The 20,553-nt window shown below is 29.2% G+C and overlaps 4 protein-coding genes across 5 annotated transcripts; 2 read left to right on the forward strand and 2 right to left on the reverse strand.

Annotated features, from left to right (window-relative positions):
* Positions 1-108: 108 nt before the first annotated feature.
* LOC145751185 (protein bicaudal D homolog 1-like) lies at positions 109-12,181 on the forward strand. Of its 2 annotated transcripts, XM_082567289.1 has the most exons (18): positions 109-332; positions 474-608; positions 842-1,054; positions 1,172-1,300; positions 1,399-1,487; positions 1,618-1,762; positions 2,282-2,379; positions 2,982-3,135; positions 3,201-3,326; positions 8,611-8,796; positions 9,082-9,240; positions 9,433-9,493; positions 9,596-9,783; positions 9,972-10,082; positions 10,216-10,311; positions 10,679-10,849; positions 11,129-11,282; positions 11,509-12,181. In XM_082567289.1, exons 1-17 carry the CDS (start codon positions 261-263, stop codon positions 11,276-11,278), a joined length of 2,283 nt encoding a protein of 760 aa, XP_082423415.1. In that variant the 5' UTR covers positions 109-260; the 3' UTR covers positions 11,279-11,282; positions 11,509-12,181. The 2 variants fall into 2 exon arrangements, with proteins under 2 accessions (XP_082423415.1, XP_082423414.1); XM_082567288.1 differs by having other exon boundaries at positions 11,129-12,181.
* A 325-nt stretch (positions 12,182-12,506) lies between these two features.
* LOC145749307 (DNA replication licensing factor mcm4-A-like) lies at positions 12,507-16,487 on the reverse strand. Its single transcript, XM_082565034.1, has 13 exons — positions 16,200-16,487; positions 15,864-16,057; positions 15,602-15,779; positions 15,332-15,415; positions 14,996-15,264; positions 14,582-14,858; positions 14,370-14,504; positions 14,130-14,303; positions 13,843-13,985; positions 13,542-13,752; positions 13,278-13,451; positions 12,969-13,203; positions 12,507-12,757 (listed from the first exon to the last, which is right to left on the reverse strand). The coding sequence occupies exons 1-13, from the start codon at positions 16,485-16,487 to the stop codon at positions 12,507-12,509; spliced, it is 2,613 nt and encodes an 870-aa protein (XP_082421160.1).
* A 181-nt stretch (positions 16,488-16,668) lies between these two features.
* LOC145749815 (uncharacterized) lies at positions 16,669-18,269 on the reverse strand. The gene is made up of 2 exons (XM_082565677.1): positions 18,239-18,269; positions 16,669-18,014 (listed from the first exon to the last, which is right to left on the reverse strand). The coding sequence occupies exons 1-2, from the start codon at positions 18,267-18,269 to the stop codon at positions 16,669-16,671; spliced, it is 1,377 nt and encodes a 458-aa protein (XP_082421803.1).
* Positions 18,270-18,998: 729 nt separating this feature from the next.
* On the forward strand, positions 18,999-20,006 carry LOC145751090 (guanine nucleotide-binding protein subunit beta-like protein 1). The gene has a single exon (XM_082567172.1). The coding sequence runs from the start codon at positions 18,999-19,001 to the stop codon at positions 20,004-20,006; it is 1,008 nt and encodes a 335-aa protein (XP_082423298.1).
* Positions 20,007-20,553: the final 547 nt, after the last annotated feature.

Below are 20,553 nucleotides of genomic sequence, written 5' to 3' on the forward strand. Positions count from 1 at the left end.
TCCTTAATAACATTGGCCGTAAGGGTGCACTAAAGAGCTAATAATTTAAATTGTATGTTGTGATAAATATTTCATTTGTATTATTGCTACCGCAGCCTGTCAGCGAGTTTCGTTGTCTATGCCTGTGCTCATTATTTACCTTTGTTTACCAACAAAAAAGCAAAAAAAGAACTAGTTTTGTATACATAGAGGAAGCATAAGTAAAACTAGTCTACTTTTAAAAACATTATGTTAGCTGTTTTATAGTTAATGAAAGGAAAATGGAATCTAAAGAAGAAACGATAGCTCGTTTAATGAGTGAATTGGAAGATGCTCATAACGAAAAAGTTCAAGTAAAATAGTTAATATTAACCAGTTAAGATAGAAAAAATTAAGCAATTCTAACTCATGTATTAAATATGAGTTGTTATACTTCTTTTATATTGGTTTATTATTGATGTTTTTACAATTTACAAAAAATTGTTGTTTTATAGGCAGCCGAATATGGGTTGCAATGTCTGGAAGAAAATCGTTTACTTCAGCAGCAATATAATGACTTGGAAGTTCAACTGGAAAATACACAACGAGAATTGGAAATTGCAAATCATGATATTGACTTGAGTACCAAGGTTTGTGTAATTATTAAAATTTTTTTATTCAAATTAAAAAAAAATGCTGTTACAATAGGCTACTATACATTCCTGGATGGTTGATTGTTCATTATTAAAATTTTTGTAATTTTATATTGAATTAATGTTGCTTTTTCAACAATGCAAAACATTTTTATTTAATTTTAAAATGATTACAGTAAAAAACAAATAGTAATTATCAAGTTTATTTTTTAAATTTTGTCGACATCCAGGCATTGGACTCAACCAAAAGCAAAACTAAAAAGCAATTTAGTGAAGGTGAACTAAGGGAGAATGATTTGGACAAATTATGGAAAGATGCCCAAGAAAAACTCATTATTGTTGAACGGGAACGAGAATTAGATTTGGCACAAAATAAAATAACTGTAACCAACGCTCTGTCTGAAGTGGATAGACTACTCAGCATAAACAGTGAACTTAATGCAGTAAATTTTTAAGAATATTGCATTTAATTTAATGCTTTAAAAAGTGTTTTTTTGTATAGTCATAATTTATATATTTTTTTTTTTTTTGTTGTTCAATATTTGTTTATTGTTTTTAAGCATTCACAACTTTTGGAAACTCAAAAAATGAATCTCAGAAAAGAACTGAAAGAAATAAAATCAGTTGAAGCACATTTAATGAATGATTATTCTGAACTAGAAGAAGAAAATTGCTCACTGCAAAAACAAGTAAATTTGACTAAAATTTAATGCAAAAACTCCTATTTATTTATTGTGAAAATACAAAAATCAAGTGTTATTGTTTTTATTATTATGTTTTCCCATAGGTTTCTGTGTTAAGGCAGTCTCAAGCTGAATTTGAGGGATTTAAACATGAAATAAAACGATTAGAAGAAGAAGCTGAGTTCCTTAACAGGTAAAATATATAGGCTATATATATTTACAATAAAATAATTTATAAACATAATAGTAATTGAATATTTTGTTATTTGCGTTATATATATTTTTTTAATCTAACTTTTATTTAAGTGTTTACATTTCTTTAGTCAATTGGAAGAAGCTTTAAAGCTTAAAGATTTACTAGAAAGGCAGCTTGATAATGCACATGAAACTATAGCAAAAGAAAGAGAGTTAAAACTAAGTCTCAAACGTGAATTGTCTCAGTACATCAACGTATGTGGATATCATTCTGTAAGTGAATACTTTTCCTGTTTTTGATTAAATCAACTTGTAAAACATGCTTCTGACCAATAACATGCTTTATTTAAATTTAAGGAACTGACAGTTTAGAATATGTTAAATATACAAAGTCTTGTTGTATTAATAGAAATGTTTAAACTTGCGTGTAATATAAAGTTTGGTTAAAATTTGACATGCTTGATAATTACTGTATAAAAAATCTCACACCTTGATTTAAAGGCTTAACTTGTCACCAGTTATTTAAATAAGGTCACCCAACTTCTAATTACCAATTCCAACTGTTAAATAAACTTTGCTTGGTTTTATTTTTAACCTAATTTTTTATAGATTTACAATTGCATTACTTTATTGCTATTTATTTTTAATAAAATTTAAATGTTAACCTACATGATTGCTAATGAGGTGAGAAAATGGCCCCTTAATACAATTAAAATTATTTATTGTTTTAATAGACAAGTTTAAAAAATAAAATGGTGTTTTTTTAATATATTTTGGATTTATTTTTTTTAGTTTGATATTAATGGAGATAACTTTCACGAAAATCTCACAAGATTAAATGACAACAACCAAACATCAAGAAATGATCTAGATAACAAAAAGAAAACAAGGTACCCAATATTATTCATTAAAATCTTGTCGATTTTACAGAAATTCAAACATTAATAATCATGTAAAAATGGTATTGCAGAGTTACATAAAGTTAAAAACCTTTGATCACTTAATTCTTAAATTATTTATGTTATGGCACTAAAATTGCATTATCCTTTATGGGAAAAGAAAATCTTTAAAATAGCATTTATTACTTTTATTAATAATTGATTTATGAGTTGGCATTCCCTTAGAGATTTCCTAATATCTCTAGGGTAAAATTGTTTTATTTTATATAAAAGATGTTGCGGTTTCATTGTTTCTTTATTCTCTTTATATTTTAATCTGACAAATGGTGTTAATTAAGGCTTCCTGCTGTTTAAAGCATAAGCCACAATATGTGTGTATTGGTAAACCAAACATTAAGTGTTATGTACTAATGCCATGAAGTTTGTTTACCTGTTATTTTTTTAATTATTAAACAACTATTTGTGGCTAATGACCACAATTTACTAAAAAAGCATTTTATAAATATATTTTTAGAGATAAATTCAGCTAAATTAATTTACTCTAAAAAAGCTATTTTATTTTAAATCTTGATTTTAATTAATGGATTTAACAGTGAGATTAATCACTTTGATGACGACATTGACCTGGATCACCCTCTTATTCGACATATAACCTCTGACCTTTTGCACTCAACCCCGACCAAGAACCCAAGCTCACCACCCGGTGACAGGGGTGATGACCTTTTAAGTGAACTGAACTTATCCGAAGTAAATTTTTGTAAAAAAAAAAAAAAAATTTAACTTTTTTTTATTTAATTTGTTGTAAATAACAGGTTACAAAATTAAAACAACAACTATCACAAGTTGAAACAGAGAAATTAAAGTTAATAAAGAATTTACATGAACATCAAAAATTATTGGAAAATGCTAAAGGAGAACTCAATGAAAAAACAGAAGTGGTGAGTACATATTTAAAGCTTATTAAATCGTATTTTGATTAAGAAAATTCATGTTTTACTAGTCAATAGCCCGCCCTGCATCAGGCTTTTAAATTGTCGTAAAATGATCACAACTCTAAATTAAAAGTTGTCTTAAACAATTTAACCGAGCACCACAAATGCACAACATAATAGTATTATATATTTTATATTGTGGGCTAATGAATTAAACAAAAGCCCATTATGTATAGAAATTTGAGTAGCCACTATCTTTTTTTATTAGAAAAAGGTTTTTTTTTTCTATATTTAAATTGGATTAGATTTTTTTCTGCACAAAGTCATTTTTAAAGTTAATCAAGTTAAAGATATATTTCATGAGAAACCTAAAAAAAAAATTGCGGTCTGTTAAATATTTTACAGCAATATTACAAAAAAAATTACAGTAATTCATGTTTTTGTGATTTTAAGTTATGCCAATATTTTGATAATGTTTCTTTTGAGCCATAATGTGAAAACTTAGTACTCTTGCACATGCTAAGTTGTTGGCCAGTAATTACAGTACAGTGTTTGTCGTGATAAATATGAGTTAAATCTGGATCTGGACATTTAAAAACTTCTAGATTAGCTTCAGTTATAACCTGATAAAAAATTATAATTTTGAATTAGTAATAACATAATTTATATACTAAAAGAAAGACATTTAATTTTAATAGCTGGTGTTAGATTGTATAGCACTACTAGTTATAAAATACACACCCTTTGTCATATATGGGCCTATTTTGATATAAACATTTTAGTTATAAAACTTTAATGTTGTTAAAAAAAGTTATTGTTTTCCTAGCATTTAAGAAAACAAACTATCGATTTTGCTTGTAAAATTTTTTTTATATGAATTTATAATAATCCTTACCGATTGGCAAAATTGAACGTCCTCCAGTCCCCACCCTTCTATTGATAAATCAAACCCTTTTGTTCGCTTGAAATCACTTGCATATAAGGAAATCATTCCATAACTAAAATGCCTCCAAAAACCACAGTTATTTTGGTAATCTTTCAGTTTTAAGGTTTGACCTGTTGCTTCACTTAATATTTTTGGATCGAATTGGCTTAAAAATGTAGGATAGTAAACCTAAAATTATATAGATTTAAAACACCTATTACTAGGGTAATTTAAATTTTTACTTTTTATATATTAAAAATTGATTTTGTCTTACACATCATAACTAATGTAAATAGTTAGTATTCAGTTTAAGCTAGTGTGTTGACTTGTTCAGTTGTGTATTTTAAATTTTTGTTTTATGAAATTTGTTATTTTTGTTTTTAAAACCCTATCTTGATTAAAAGGAGTTTTTTTATACATTACCTGCATTCCCTTTTTTGTATTTTTTCTTATTCTTTGGAGCAAACCTTTGCTTATTTTTAAATCAATATCACATAAGAATAAAATAGGATCTCCAGTTTTTATTGAATTTATCCCCTCCTGTAACCCCTTCCCCCTTGAAAACTTATCATCAATCATGTATATCGTGGTAATAAGTTCTTTTCCATGCTCAAGGGTGAACTTAAATAAAGAAAGGATCATTAAAATTTTAAAGTTAGGGGAAAAATATATCAATTGTTACCTTTCTTTACTATGGCACATTGGTTTAAAATTTTATAATTTTTATTTATCATACGACTTTATTAAATGATATGTAAAATACTGTTAATTTAAAAACTATATAAATAATAGGTTTATATTATTAAAACCTGATTTAGAACATTTTGTATCTCAATTGCTTCTTTTATTTTTTTTTCTGACAAACCTTGAAAAACCACAAAAATAATGCGGACATTCAAATGTTTGTCTCTTAAAATTTCTTTTTCAAAATTCCTGCAAAATGTTTTTAAAGTTTCTACTCTTCCACTGACTGTAGTTATCAACACAACCTAAAAAAAATAAAATACAGTTTGTAGTTTTTTAAAAATATTTTTTACTTGTTTAAAATATTTGTGTAAGTACCCGAGGTTTAAATTCTTGGTGATTTTTGATTTTTTTGTTGATATCAATGTCATCTTCTCTTATCATTGGATCCCAAAATACTTGTTTAGTTTTAAGTCTGTTGGTTTTCTGGTATTTAACTTCTTCATATTGTGTAAACAGACCAATAAATTCGACTGCTTTTATTGGAGAGATTTTGTAATATACCCCCTAATTAAATTCGTTAAGTTTATGTTATTTTAAAACATTATATTGTTTATTATCTTTATTTATAACATCTTAGTTCTTATTTACCCTTAATGTGGTCGGAATAAATTACAGCCTAAATGTAGGGTAACATATTTTACATTTGTTACCATTACCTTCTGCCATAATTTTTATAGAAGTTTATATAAATTAATTAAAAAACATTTTCGAAACATAGGCAGCTAGTTTACCTTTATTGAAATTTGTTGTTTAGAATCCACGTCCATATTTAGATAATTATACATTAATTTTTTAACAGTTTTAAGTGTAGGCTGCCATTTTTTGTGCATTTGTCTCATATTAAGAGAGCTTTCATCAAGTGTAAAAACTCTGTTCATCACAATTGGAGATAACCATAAGTTGTCTTTTATTTGGTTTAAAGTTGAGGTTTCTGTAATAATGTAGAGTCAAATTTAAAGTTTTATTTATCTTCGATGTGGGAAGGTCAACTTCACAACCCAAACATGGAGTAACATCCGTTACTTTAACCCAGTCTTGAGTTGCCTTTTGTGGTCTTGGATATTATAAATTATAATTGCCCGATAAAGATGCTGATTTAGAGTTGGCTTAGCATCAGTTCATACCGTTTATAGCGCCTTACTTAAGGGTGCTACAGCATGAGAGCAGTGAGGATCGAACTCAGGACCTCATGAAGTGTTTTTGACCACTGCCGGTTTTTTTATCACTACTACTTTTACTGATGTAGTATTTAAAAAAATTTATTACAGATAAACTTTTCTAATTTTTTGTGTATACATACCATTCAGATTAGGTGGTTTCCTGATGTGCTTTTTAATTTGTTGTTCAATAAGATGTATTTGATCTAGTTTATCTTTTATTTGTTGTTTTAACAAAACAATGTGCAGTCTTACAAGGTACAAATCATTCGGAATTGGAAAATAAGTTAATTTGTCTAAAATAGAAATATTACATTAAAAAAAATGAATGTTTAATTATCAGATTTATTTTGTATTATTAGAACTGGTATGAACACTTTTGTTAAATAAAGTTTTTTGATTTTCATACCAATGAAGTTGTTTTGTATTTCGTTGATATCTGGCAAAGTATTTTTGCCCTCAATTTGCCCAACAACACCCTCAGTATAATGTTGAGATCTTCGGAAAAATTCTTGCGTAGTTTGATGTGATTTTGTACATTCAACTTTTGTGTATCTTAAAACAATGTTTTAGTTCAAAATTTTGTTTATACAGTTAATTTTTGGTAATATAATTTTGGGGGTTTGTTGAATTATATCTTTTTTATTGAAAAAGATAAAAAAACGTATATGATATACACAGCACAAGTGTTATATTTGTACTATTATAGTCTTAACTTTGAGGTTTCATTATTTAGTGATCAAAAAAGTTTGAGTAAATTTACTTTTTAATACATCTTCCCAGTTCAACTCCATATTCAAATGTGATTAGGTTTTCTAGGCAATCTTTTATCGAAACAATCTTTTTTAATAACCCGTTTGAAATGACAATACCACTTCCTTCCTGAATCATAAATGCAATTTAAACAGCTGTTATCTAAATGTAAATACTAATTATATGGAAATTTGTTCAACAGAAATATAAATAATTGTATGTAAAACCTTGGTCACAAGTTTGCAATAGTTGTATATACAAAATAATTTTTTTTTACAAATTTTTAACAAAGTTTTGTATGCTAAATTGTAAATAAAAATCAGCTTTTTATTTATGTACTTCACAAAATATATCCATATTCCTTGTTTGTGAGTTCAAGGTTTTGTATTGAATCAGTTGTGGTCTTCCAAGATATATTTCTTTTTCATAATCCATTGTTTTCAACATTTTTGTAAGTTTAGGGATGTGAGTATAAGTCTCATCATTCGTGATAACAAACCATTTAAATCTAAATGTTTAAAAAGTTTTAATAAGTTGAAAAACCTAAAAATTTGGATTACTTGTCCTTTATGATTTTTGGAAAAACTTTAGACCATAGAGTCTGAGAGAGAATTAGCGAAAACTGCGAAGTACAAAAAGAAATTAGCTGACCGTAAAGAAATAGGGTTTTTCTGAAAACCATAAAGTACAAGTGATCCAATACAGAATAAATAAATTTGGTTTAAGTTTTGACAACTGTTATTCATACCTGTTAATATAATTTTTCCTGATGTGATTCAAAATCAGAAACTTCTTTACAAAAATTGGTCGGGGTATTTTTTGTTTAAACAAAACAATGTCCTGGTTTGCAAAATATTTTAATTCCTCCTTGTGATCTTTCATATCATAAAAAGCAATATTTCCATAATAACTATTAATGTTGACTGGTTTTAGTTGAGAGCCCCAGGTTTCTTTGATGATTGAAATTTTTTTGTCGTTTTCATATGCTTGGTTGTTGTTTAATGTGACAGAAACCAACAAAAAATCTGATTTTGTTGAATCATTTGGCTTGCTGAGAATGCATTTACTAGCTCTGGATTCAGAAGTAAAATAGTCCACCTAAAATAGTTTTTTTAATCAAAATTAAGTCTGTAGTTGAATAGAAATAGCCATAGTCTTGGGTTGATTTTTTTATTAGTAAAAATAAACTTTAGCTTTTTAATATTAACTGATTGTTAATTTAATAAATTGTGTCTATGGATTGGCCGTTACATTAATGAATTATCTTAGTCATTACATCAATCAAAACTATTACTGAAAATTAAAAACAATTACTTGCAAAATTTGGATAAAATTTTATTTAATTATACTTACAATACTACCTAATACCATTCCAAACAGCAAACTAATAAATAACTTACACATAGTCATACTCAATTTACAAATTTGTTTCTTATTAAAGCAACTCATTTTTTCTGCTTATTCTTAGACAAAGTTTAAACTAATATAAGTTAGATTTCTTTATGATAGTCTGGCATATTTGAATTGTTTTAATACAATTAAATAAAGGATGTTTTCATTGTATTGTTTATAAAGAAATATAAGAAGACAGTATGGCATGTATGCACATATGTTGTTTAATAAATAATAAGCATATAAATCTTTAATTTCAAAACAAATTAAAAAATCAGCTATTTTAAACCTAATTAATTTTGTTTATATTTTAAAGGTTGATGGAAAATATGTGGCTGCAGTGTCAGAGTTAGAGAGATTGAAAGAAGAAATGAAATTGTTAAGAGAAGAGAGTACTGAAAGAAAGGAAACTTACAAAAAAATCGAACAAAATTCCAGAGAATCAAAATCACAACATTCTGCACTGAAAGCGAAAAATCACAGTCTAGAATGTGAATTAAAGGTAAACTATTTGAAAAAATTTTTTAAACAAATTTGAATTTTTTTTATCTTTGCAATAGCCTACCCTACAGCCAGCATTTTAATTGTCGTAATTTTCAATTTTTAATTAATCTATGCATTATATTATCAGTACATACAGTTTAAAAAATTGTTTTTGGGGTTTTTAAAAAAACTGAAAAAAAAATATTATAAAAACTTGATAAATTTGTTATTTGTATATTTTGGACATAATGGTATAATTTTATTGTGCCCATTTTTAAATAAACTTTTACTTTTTATTATTTAGACGCTGTCAGAATCTTTAAATTCTCGTCTAAAAGAGTCGAGACAATCTTCCGAAGACCTGGCTCGAGTGAGTGACAACTTATCACAACTGTATCATCACTCCTGTCTTACAGCAGGGGAAACACCGCAGAGGCTAGTCCTTGATTCGATTCGTAACAAGGTAAATTTTGAGTTTTTCAATTTTAGAGTTTCCATTGTCAGCTTTCTAAAAAAAACATAAATTTTTGGATTAAATTTTTCTTAGTTAATAAGAAATTGTTTTTATAATGACTTTAAGTATTTTGTGTAACAACTTTATCAAATTGTAATAGAAAATTAGATGTATAGTGGATATATATATATTTTTTTGCAGACTGAAGCTGAACAAAATTTTGTTGAAGAAGAGAGAGCAAATAGTTCCACAGATTCAGAAGGTAAACTATTAATAATTCATCTTTACATATTTTAATCTAATCTAAAGCATTTACCCTTTATATATATCTGTGTTATTAATTTTCTATCTTAACTCCTATTAGGCAAAGAAAATATGGGAGCTAAGCCTTTCACAAATGATCATGCCTTGCCAAGTACCTTAATTATGAACATGAACGGTCAAATAGAATATTTACGAGGAATTATTGAAAAATTGGCCACCAATAAAGAAGATGGGTTGAAATTGAATGCTAATGTTAGTCATACATCATTAGCAGAAAGCCAAGAACAGGTAAAATATATATAGATAAAATGATTTTTAATTTCACTAAAAAAAGTAATTTTATATTAGTGTCTATTACATTTTTGGTTAGGTTACATCCAATTCTATGTTTTTAGATTTTTTGCTTAATATTATGATGGTTAAAATTTTGACATATAAAAACTATTGAATTTTTTTTTGAAATTGATTAAATTTAGGTTCGAGTCTTGGAAGAAGAAGTTTTGAGATTGCGATCTTTGCTCAGTTCAAAGAGGGAACAAATAGCAACTTTAAGAACTGTGCTTAAAGCTAACAAGCATACTGCTGAAGTATGTAGAACATAAATATCTTTTCTGTTTTATCCTTATCACCTTAAGAGTGTCTTTATATTTTTATTAGAATGTGGTGTGAAGTTGTTAAATGTTAAAAAAATTTAAAAATATTTATTTTTGTGATTGATAGATTGCCATACAAAACTTGAAGAGCAAATATCAACATGAGAAATTGTTCGTGTCTGAAACTATGTTAAAATTGAGAGGAGAATTAAAAGCATTAAAGGTATGTAGTTGGTTGTATTAATATACAATTTATAGATAATTGCTCATTTTTCTATCTTTATCAGTCTTTTATTTGAAGCTTTTTTATGAGTGTTATTTTTAATGCTGCAAGAAGTATTTTCCACTACTCTCATGCTGTAGTCCTCGAGTAAGGCACTTTATACGATATAAACTCTGCTAAGCTAACACTTATTCAGCAGCTTATAATTACCGAACAATTACATTCAATTATGTCTCTGCCAAAGCTTACTCGGGACTTTGTTGGGGTAACTGATGTTACTTTGAGTTTAGGGTCATAAAGTTGACCCTCCCCCATTGAGGATAAAGAAATGTAAAAAAAATTTAATTTATTTTTTATTTAACTTCAGGAGGATGCTGTTACCTTTGCCCAGCTTCGTATGATGTTTGCAGCCAGGTGCGACGAATATGTCGCACAACTTGATGCCATGCAACGACATCTCGTGAATGCTGAAGAAGAAAAAAGAACTTTGAATGGTTTGTTGAGGAAAACTATTACACAAAAACTTGCCATTACACAAGTAAGTTGTTTTTTCCTTAATTGTGTTAAATTAGTAGCAATATCTCAGTTTTAACTTACTTTGTTTTAGGGTTTAAACTTCTCCTAATAACTTACCTTTAATAAAAGTTGTCCTTAACATATTTTATTTTTAATTTTAGAGCTTGTTATATTTTTTTTAAATATTTTTTTAACTTTTTTTTCTCCCCTTTTTTATTTTGTTATTTTTTGAATATTTTTTTTTATTTTGTTATTTTTTGAATAAACTTTTTTATTTTGTTATTTTTATTAAACCATACAGAGATTGGAGGATTTAGAATTTGATCGCGAACAGCAAAAGCGTCACCCAAAAGAATCTTATGCTTCCATTGTTACCCAGGGCACTGGATCGAGACAAAAAACTGTCGTACAACAAAAACCAAAGTCAAGTGGTCGACGATCTTTTGTGTAGCCGGGTATATTGAACCATTGCTATAAATAAATTAAAAATGAATAGAAAATTCAAGTGGTACTGTAAATGGATAAGCACCAAATAGATTTATTAGAAATCATGATTATTCACCGATGCAGTTTTAACTGCTGCTATTTTGAGTCTTGGTCTTGAAGCGATAACAAACAAAATACTAAAGATTTTTTTTTTTTGAATCATAGTTACCCTTTTTCTTTTTCTTTATTTTTTAGATTGCTACTCGAGCTGTTTTTTTTTTATATATTTGCTGCTAAAAAGCCTTCAACAAAATTGTAATACACAGGATGACTAGTTTATCATACCAGAAAATAATTTTTAAAAGAAATTACTGCATACTTGTAAACTACCTTTAAATTACAAAACTTTGTGTTAAAAATAGTTTATATTCATAGATGTTTCTGTCAATCATTATCAAATTTTCTAATGTTTTATTTTATTTCTTATCTAGAAAAATATGACATGCCTAAATTTTAACATTATCTTATATTGCCATAAATTGTACGGTACAATGCTTGCCTTGTTTATTTTACTTTAGTTTTTTGTTGTGTTTGTTTAATGCAGTATTTAGTATATAGTCAAGTGCAAGATTTAACAATATTTAAGTATGCTGCACTATATTTGTTACACAAAAAAGTATTAGTACTTAATGCATTTAATAACGTTCATTTAAAAACACCTAAATATAGATTTCACATAGTAACCATCATCATCTATACTTAGTTAAAATTGTGGTGCTAATGTTATTTTATGTTTTAAAAGCTATATAAAATACCTTTTTGTATTCTATTTACTATCAAGTAACTTTAAGATCAATCTTCTGGTTATCTATATAAGTACCAATAATAATTGTGTTGTTTGTTTTCACATATTATGTTTGTTAGTGCATGCAAGTTTCTTTTTTCAATGTTTTTTTCTTCTATCAAGTATTTTTAAATTTGCTAATAATATAAATTGTAAACAATTTTGAGATTTTTTTTGTTAGTTTCTTGACCTAATATTTTTTGAAGTTTTTTTATACTTATATTCATTTTCTTTAGTTTTTCTTACTCAACTAAATACCCAAATTGTTATTTTTAGAAAAAACACAAGTTTAACAATTGCAAAAACAAAATTTAATGAAAAAAAAACAACAACATGATTTTTACAATCCAAAGACAAGTCAAAAAATATACATATTTGAATTTTCGAAGCTCTGTAAGAAATTCTATTTTTAACATAAACGAATGGTGTCTCCCGTACGGACCAAAAACTCGTCATCTTGTAGAGCATGTATTGTTTCATCAAACATTGCTTGTGTAATGATCTGGTCTGTCTGTGCTCTCCATCGGTCAAGTAATGGTCTGCATCTGATTGTTGGCCCAGCTTTGCCAGCACCTTGACCACCTCTCTTGTCCTGGTCGATTAACTGCTTAAGAGCTCCCTTTAGTTCTTCCTGGCGTTTTCGTGCAGTGGCACTCATTCCTAAAAAAAGCCAAAATTTTTGTAAAAGGTTGGATTTTTATAACTTAACATTGTCCTGAACTTATATTTTTGATTACTTTTGTTTGGGTACACAGAAAAAACCTGAGCTACCTAATTTTAGCGAAAATCTAAACGCTAGAACTATTTTTTTCCAAACTTTCTTTGCTTATTTAAAAATTTTAGGAAATGTTAACAATGTAAAAAATAATACCTGTAGTCAAAATTGAAATATCGACAATTCCAGTTCTTGGATCAGTAGCAGATTGCTTCAGTGCTTCTCTATAAAGTCTCAATCCTTCCCTTACATCGGCTCTTTCAACTTTATTGGATAGTCTGGTCTTAGCATGAGCTTCTGAGAGTCGAATAAGGGATTCAAGTTGACGTGGGTATGCTGTTACCCCACCCTGCCTACCAGACCCCCCACCTTTTCTCATTTCAACATATGCCTAAATTGAAGGTTGGATTTTAATAATTCAGAATTAAAAGTCAATTAAACAAGGTTTTACGTTTTTTTTCTTACTTGTACAAGTTCTTGGCCAGCCTCTTCTGACAATCTTGGTTTAATAAAAGCTCTGGCATATGCCAAGTAGTCTTTTAGGACCTCAGAATCGAGAATATCCAACTCTGCATCTTCCTTAGATCGATGATAAAGTGACACCAAGTGACCAGCTAATCTACGATCATAAGCTTCATCCTAAATAAAATTAAAATATTTAATATTGATCAAATACTGACAAATATCTTTTTTGAAAATGCTTTTTTACTTTTAAGGTTCAACCTTTACCTGTGGATCTAGCATTAAGAAAATAAGATCAAATCTGGACATTAGTGTATGTGGAAGCATAATATTTTCCACGATGGTTTTTCTTGCATTCCACTGCGATTCACATGGATTAGCGGCAGCCAATACTGAAGTCCTAGCATTCAACTGACAAATAATCCCAGCTTTAGCTATCGATAGAGTTTGTTGTTCCATAACTTCATGAAGAATCGATCTAATTTATTCAAAACCCAATATTAGTTTAATTAAGTTATGAATTTCTATGAGATAAAACACGATAAATCCCTGGTATGATTTGCCATACCTTGTACTGTCATTCATCTTATCGAATTCATCAATACAACAGACTCCATTGTCAGATAACACCAATGCACCTGGTTGCATCATCAACTGTTTAGTTTCTTGTTCTTTAGTGATGTAAGCTGTTAAACCAACTGCACTTGAACCCTAAACAAAAGAAGGTTATTATATGGGTTCGGATCAAACATAGCCTAAGTAACTCTAGTTTTAAAATTGTAATACCAAACTGATTTTGCATTTCAAGTTGTTTAGCCCACAAATTAATAAGGGTTTATTATTTAAAATGGTTACCTTTCCATTAGTATATTGTCCTCTAGGAGCCAATTTTTCATGAACATATCTCAGAAGTTGTGATTTACTTGTACCTGGATCACCACAAAGTAGAACATGGACCTCTGCCCTCATTCCTGCCTTTCCACCGTGCTTTCCTGCAGTTTTAAGCTCTTTTCTTGATCCTCCGAATAACTAAAACAATGATAAATTAAATTTGCTGTAAAAAGAAACCTTTAGTTAGCCTGGTCCTTATATTACCTGTAGTAAAATTCCCTTTTTAATGTCCTCATGTTCGTATACACTTGGTGCAACAGCACGAGCTAATCTATCATAAACATCGGGTGTTTTTGATAAAGAGCGGATTGTATCAATTCTTTCCTTGCTAAATTGAATCTAAAAAACAAACAAAAGAGTAACTAACAATTTCAGAAATCTTTTATTTTGACAAAAAATAAGGTAACAGAATGTACCTGGCTGTCATCGTCATCTGCCGTTTCATAAAGCTGTTGTCTTTTTCCATCTTCCCTGTCGAAATGCAAAACATCCACGTGAGTGCGATAGACCGCCTTTACATTCCTCATTTTGGGGTTCGCTCGAAGTGGTTGAGCCCGATACACCCCAGTCACGATGACCCGATCTCCAGGCTGCACAGAGTCTACTAAATCACCATATGTGTGAAGTGAGACGGAGTGCGGTGTTTGGCCAGCGGGCATGTCATCAGGAGATTCTTGAAGTTTAATTAACTGCCTAAATAATATGAAAATCGGGTGAAGTTTACAAAATTGCAATCGCAAATTATTGAAGGTAATATATTAATAAAAATGTACTCAGTTTAAATTGATGAGTTAAAAGACTTCAAATTCTATCTCTTTAGCACCCTCTACCTGTCAGTAAACAATGATCGGTTATGTATAAGTAACAGTGAGTGAGTTGTTTTGCAGCGGTCACATAATCCCGGCTCAGCAATTCGTCCTCTTTCGATCTCAACCGTGACCTCATGGTTACAGACGTTGCATCGGAAAAATCCTTCTCTCATTTCAGGGATCAGTGATGAAGATCGAATCACCATCCCACATATCGTGATTAACTGATCAATGTCCTCCGGATTTAAAGATCTCATGTTTTTCGTTCTTTCCGCATTGAATGGTTTTACCTACAACAAACAAAATAGTAAAATAAAAATATTTTTTTAAATTGTGTTTTTATAGGTAGGAAACTACCTGTATTTGGTGTTCAAGTGCAATATCTGGATACCTTCCAAAGAACATTTCATTTACCGCCATGTCGAAGGTTGGAATAACTTCCTAAAATATAATTTTTTCAGAAAAAATTAATTGAAAAAATACCAATCTTTATTGATCACTAAATTTTTTTATGTGAACTATCAAACAAATAAAATAATCTACCAAGACGAAAAGATTTATTATTTTAACCCAGCCCTAACCCTTCTAAAAAGGTCATTTCTACAGTTATAAACACAAGAAACCCACCTGTGGATAGCATACTAGTTGTCTATACAAATCTCCATCAAATGTTCTTAAATGACAACAATCCACCTCCAAATATGGTTCCTCAGTTACACTTATCTCTTCCAACTTCCTCAGATAAAGAGGCTCATTTGTATCCATACCATCATCAGCTTCCACAGCATCTGAATCCGCAGTAAACCTAAATAAGATAAAAGTTTAGTTTATTTATATATTATAAATATATATACAATTTGTTAAGCAAATTATTAAAAATAACACAAACCTGTTAACAAATTGGGTAAAGCGAGCCTTGCAATGACTCACAACCACATCAGTCCCCCAAATAACAAGTTGATTTCCAGGGTCTGCAGCTGGAAGTTCATCTTCATTTTCTTCAAGAATTGTTTCAGGTTGATCTGAGTTGAGGTTTACAGTTCGTACTCGACTGCTGCTACCTAAGTCAGCTCTCTGACGAACCTAAAATAAAAACAATATATTTGTTATAACAAACCTAGTCCAATCAGTTTTATGACGCAAAGAAATTGAATAATATAAAAAAAGGAGCGGAAAAGTTAATAAATTTTAATTTTACTTTTAGGTTTCCAAAATATTATTTTACCGGAGTTTGAGCTCCTCTTGGTGTCCTCCCTGGGGTCAAAGCTGAACCTCCAGGAGTTCTAGCCATAACACTTCCCGGGGTTCCATAAAACAGAGGTGAACTTAAATCAATTTCACTCATATTAGCTGGAGTCTGAGGGTTAAGCATGGAGTCGGAAGTTGCATCGAGAAGACCAGGCTCCACTGCTGGAGAAGTTGGAGGCATCATCGCCAGGTCACTGCTCATATCTGCAACAGAATCGTTGCCACGACGATTTCGTCCACTTCTTCTTGATGATGGTGATGACATTATATTATTTATTTTCAAGTGTATTCAAAAAAAACTAAAAATTGATTCAACCTAAACTCAATTTAAAACAAACAATTTATAAAAAAAATATGTAGATTGTAGACTATTGAAAATATATATAACAACATCATAAAAAGCAATAACATTTTTAAATATCAAAAAAAATAAAATAGGAGATATTTTAATTAAAAATTTTATTTTTTACGTGTTCCTCCAAGGTTTTTGTTATTCGCATTTCAGTTTGGGCAAAAGCACTCAAGATTTCATTCTCTTTTGTTTGTAGAAGTTCCATTTTCTTTTCATGTTGTTGGATTCTATCTTTCTTAAGACTTTGTAGTTTTTCAAGTTTAGTTGTTATTTGCTCATCTTTATTTTTCATTTTGTCTCTGCAAACTTCAATTTCATTTTTATGGTCCTTAAGTTTTTGATCATTTGAGCCCTTCTTTTTTTGTTGGCGAATTTTAAATCGATGTAGTTGCTGTCTGTGGGACGAGATATTTTCTTTTAGCGTGTTAATTTCTTGCTTAGACTTTTGCAAATCCAGCATTGTCGACTGGCTTTGACATTGCATTTTTAGTTTTGCATCTTCCTGGTTCTTAACTTTGGTTAAAAAAGACATACTTTCACTTGTTTGGTCCAAAGTGTATTGAACTAAATCCATGGTTTGGTTCATGTTGTTTGCATTTCTTTCCAAATCACTAAGATTATCTTGAACTTTTAGGTGATCATCCTTGGCCAGTTCCAATTTTTCACTTAAGGTCTTATGCTCAGAGAGTTGTCTTCCAGGACTGCTTACAACTCCTTCCTTTATTTTTGCCTCCTCTTCTAGATATTGTTGGTGCTGTACATCATATGAATCAAGTTTTTGAATGGTTTCCATTAGGGTCTGTTTTACTTCTTCTTTTTTAGCAAATTTTTCTTCTTTTAATCTTTGATTTTGCTCGAAGACCTCTTGAAGGGTACCCAGAGCTTGTTTTTGCTTCTCATAATGTTCGCTGTTCTTTTCCATTTCTACATCTATATCACAAATCACTCTCTCGAGGTTGACATTTTCATTCTGTAAAGCATTTATCGATGCAACTAGCTCCTCCGATTTAGTCATACTATCAGTAAGAAGTGTATGATAACGATTCCAAAATCGACAAAAGTTTATTGTCCAGCTTAAAAAGCTTCGTACGCTTGACCATTTTGGATATAAAATGTTGCTGCACACTAGGGGGTGTGTTAATCCTGGGATCAGTTGACTTGTTACTTGAGCTAAAACTACAGCCGAGGAAAAAAAAGAATTACAGATTTCTGGGAATTCTGTTGGACCACCTGCTAATAGATGATCCACATCAAAATCTATTTTTTGAAGAAAACTTTTACAAATCTGGACCATCAAGGTAGGCGTGAGGTTTTTAAGTTGATCTGTGGTAATGTTTTGAACATTTTCCCCAAGAATTCCCTCTTGAATAGCTTCTCTTACACTTTCCAACGAGAATCGAGGAACATCAAAAGTAGGTTCTGATGCCATTTTATTAAAAACTTATATAATAGTTTAAATATTAATGGAGATATGCTTTTAAATTGACCACGCCAAATAAAAAAACCACAATACCTAGTTAAGCAAAATAAAAATTTGTACTTTGGTTTTTATTTTGCAATGTTATACAAAAGTTTTTTTTTCTTTTTACTACGAAGAAGTTAGGTTAGAGAAATTGTTCAAAATTACTGTTTAATATATAATTTATTAATATAAAAACACTTACAAGACACATAAATCAATAAATATTCTGACATTTTACCCAATATTGATATTTTTCTTTCTTAATTTCCCGCGTAATTATGATTTGGCGCCAAATAAGACATGTTTAGAGGGTTGCCAGACTTTTTCTTAATTTATATTTCTTGCTTTAATAATTAACATGTTTTTTCTATTTTGTTTTAAATTTTATTTACAACTTTACCATTTATTTAAATTTATTTTTAAAAGTTTAATTTTTTGTATTAATAAAATAGTATTAAGTTTGTAATCGTACTTCAGTTGTGGGTATTTCCCTAAACCAATGCCATGTGGATCTTAATAGTTTATAACTTTAGTTTATAACTTTACTTTGCTTAGCTGTTTAATATTCACCTGTTAAATAAACTAATAGTTTTGTCTGATAAATAAAAAGCATATGAATGAGGGTAAAGGTTTGTCATTAGTTTTTTTAGCTTAGATTTGAATTAAAGCATGTACAATCTACAAGAGCACGTCAGACGTGCCACGTGCAGACGTGGGACTTCATAAGATTTTTTTCGCGTCTATTTAACCTTGATATGTCTGAGTTAATAATGTCGGTTTGAAATATTATACATAACTAATTTTCTAATTTTTTTTTGTTTGGTAAAAGTCAGTTACATAACCTTTATTGATTACTACTTATAAAATTTAATTAAGTGGGTCTTAAGAAGATATTTATCGTCTTGTCAGTCTATGAAATATAAATTCAAAGCCAACAATAAATAGTTTCTTATTTAAAATAGATGTCTAACATTTCACCTGAGTTTGTGTTAAAACAATCTGCTGAAGCAGTGACTGATTTAAACTTTTGGATTCCACAAATTGGTCATTTCAAGGATTTAAATTTGCTGATAGCCTCATATGGAGACAAAGGTGGGGTTAATATTTGGGACCTCAAAACCCGAAGAATAATTTCAAACTTAGAAATTGAGAATCCGAAAAACATGTTGTCTGGTTTTGGTGTAGAAAATGGTTTAGTTGTGACTTTAGATAAACAAGGAATTTTAAGAGTTGTAGATTTGAAATTTAAAACTCCTAAAATCAAAACCTGTTTGTCTCTTTCTAGTACTGGGTTCTGTAAACCTAGTGTTGTATTATCTAAGGAAAATCACATTATTGTAGCTGTGCCTGGTGAAGAAAAATCCTCTTGTAATATTTGGGATTTAACCGAGGGCAAATTACTGAAAAGATTTATACCACCACCAACATTTACCCTTGGAATGTTAATGTGTATACAATTATTTTTGAAACATGGAAAATTTGTGTTTGTTGGGTATGAAGATGGATCTATTTTATGTTGGGATTTTAAGAATGAAAAAATTGTGGGAAAAGCTGAAAGAATATTCACAGAACCTGTTATGTGCTTTGATATCATTACGGAAAATGAAAACAATTTTATTGGAATATCAGGTTCTGCAACGAACGATTTAATCAAATGGAAAATTGATATTTCTAAAATTAGTGATAATGACAAAATATCTGATTTTGAAATTGTAAAAACTGCCAAAATTTTAAACCCTGGAATAGCAAGTGTTAAAATTAGACTCGATAAAAAAATTGTAGCTACCGGAGGATGGGATTACAAAGTTCGGATATTCAGTTGGAAAACTTTAAAACCACTTGCAGTTTTAGAATATCATACTGGTACAATTCAATCTTTGGCATTTTCTGATTTCCAAGACAAATCTGATAATTTATTAGCTTGTGGATCCACTGACCATAAAATAAGTGTGTGGAAACTTTTTAACTAGTTTAATTATTTTATGCATTTAAAAATTACACAATACTGAAAATTGTATTTAATTTAGTTGATGTTTAAAAATAGTATTGTTCAAATTGGAATTAGGCGAAAATTATTATTGTACATCCGTCAGTGGGCGCTCGCGAGTCGTGTTTTCAATTTAAACACGCGGCGAAATTTTTTATTTTTATTTCTGTCAATAAATATTGATTATATAATAAGTTTTTCTTTTAAATATTTTAAATTGAATAATTTTCTAAATTGGAAATGTTTCTATATATGTAAAGCAGTTTGCACATAACTTAATAAGCCATTGCCCCTGTCTCGAAATGTTTTTACTTTAAATACATTTCACAAAGGCCTATGCTACCAACAATTAACAAATGCAAGTTTTATGCCAATTTCTAAAAATAACCAATAAGAGAACTGGACTTTATTTTTTAATTCTTTACCACCCTATAGCGTGGGAAATGTAGAATTTAAAACACAAACTTTAGCGTTTGTTGCCAATAATTCGCACGATTCGAATTTTTTGATTGTGGCGTAATTGACACGAG

This window comes from Corella eumyota, chromosome 4 (assembly GCF_963082875.1).
Source record: "Corella eumyota chromosome 4, kaCorEumy4.1, whole genome shotgun sequence".
Taxonomy (NCBI): Eukaryota; Metazoa; Chordata; class Ascidiacea; order Phlebobranchia; family Corellidae; genus Corella; species Corella eumyota.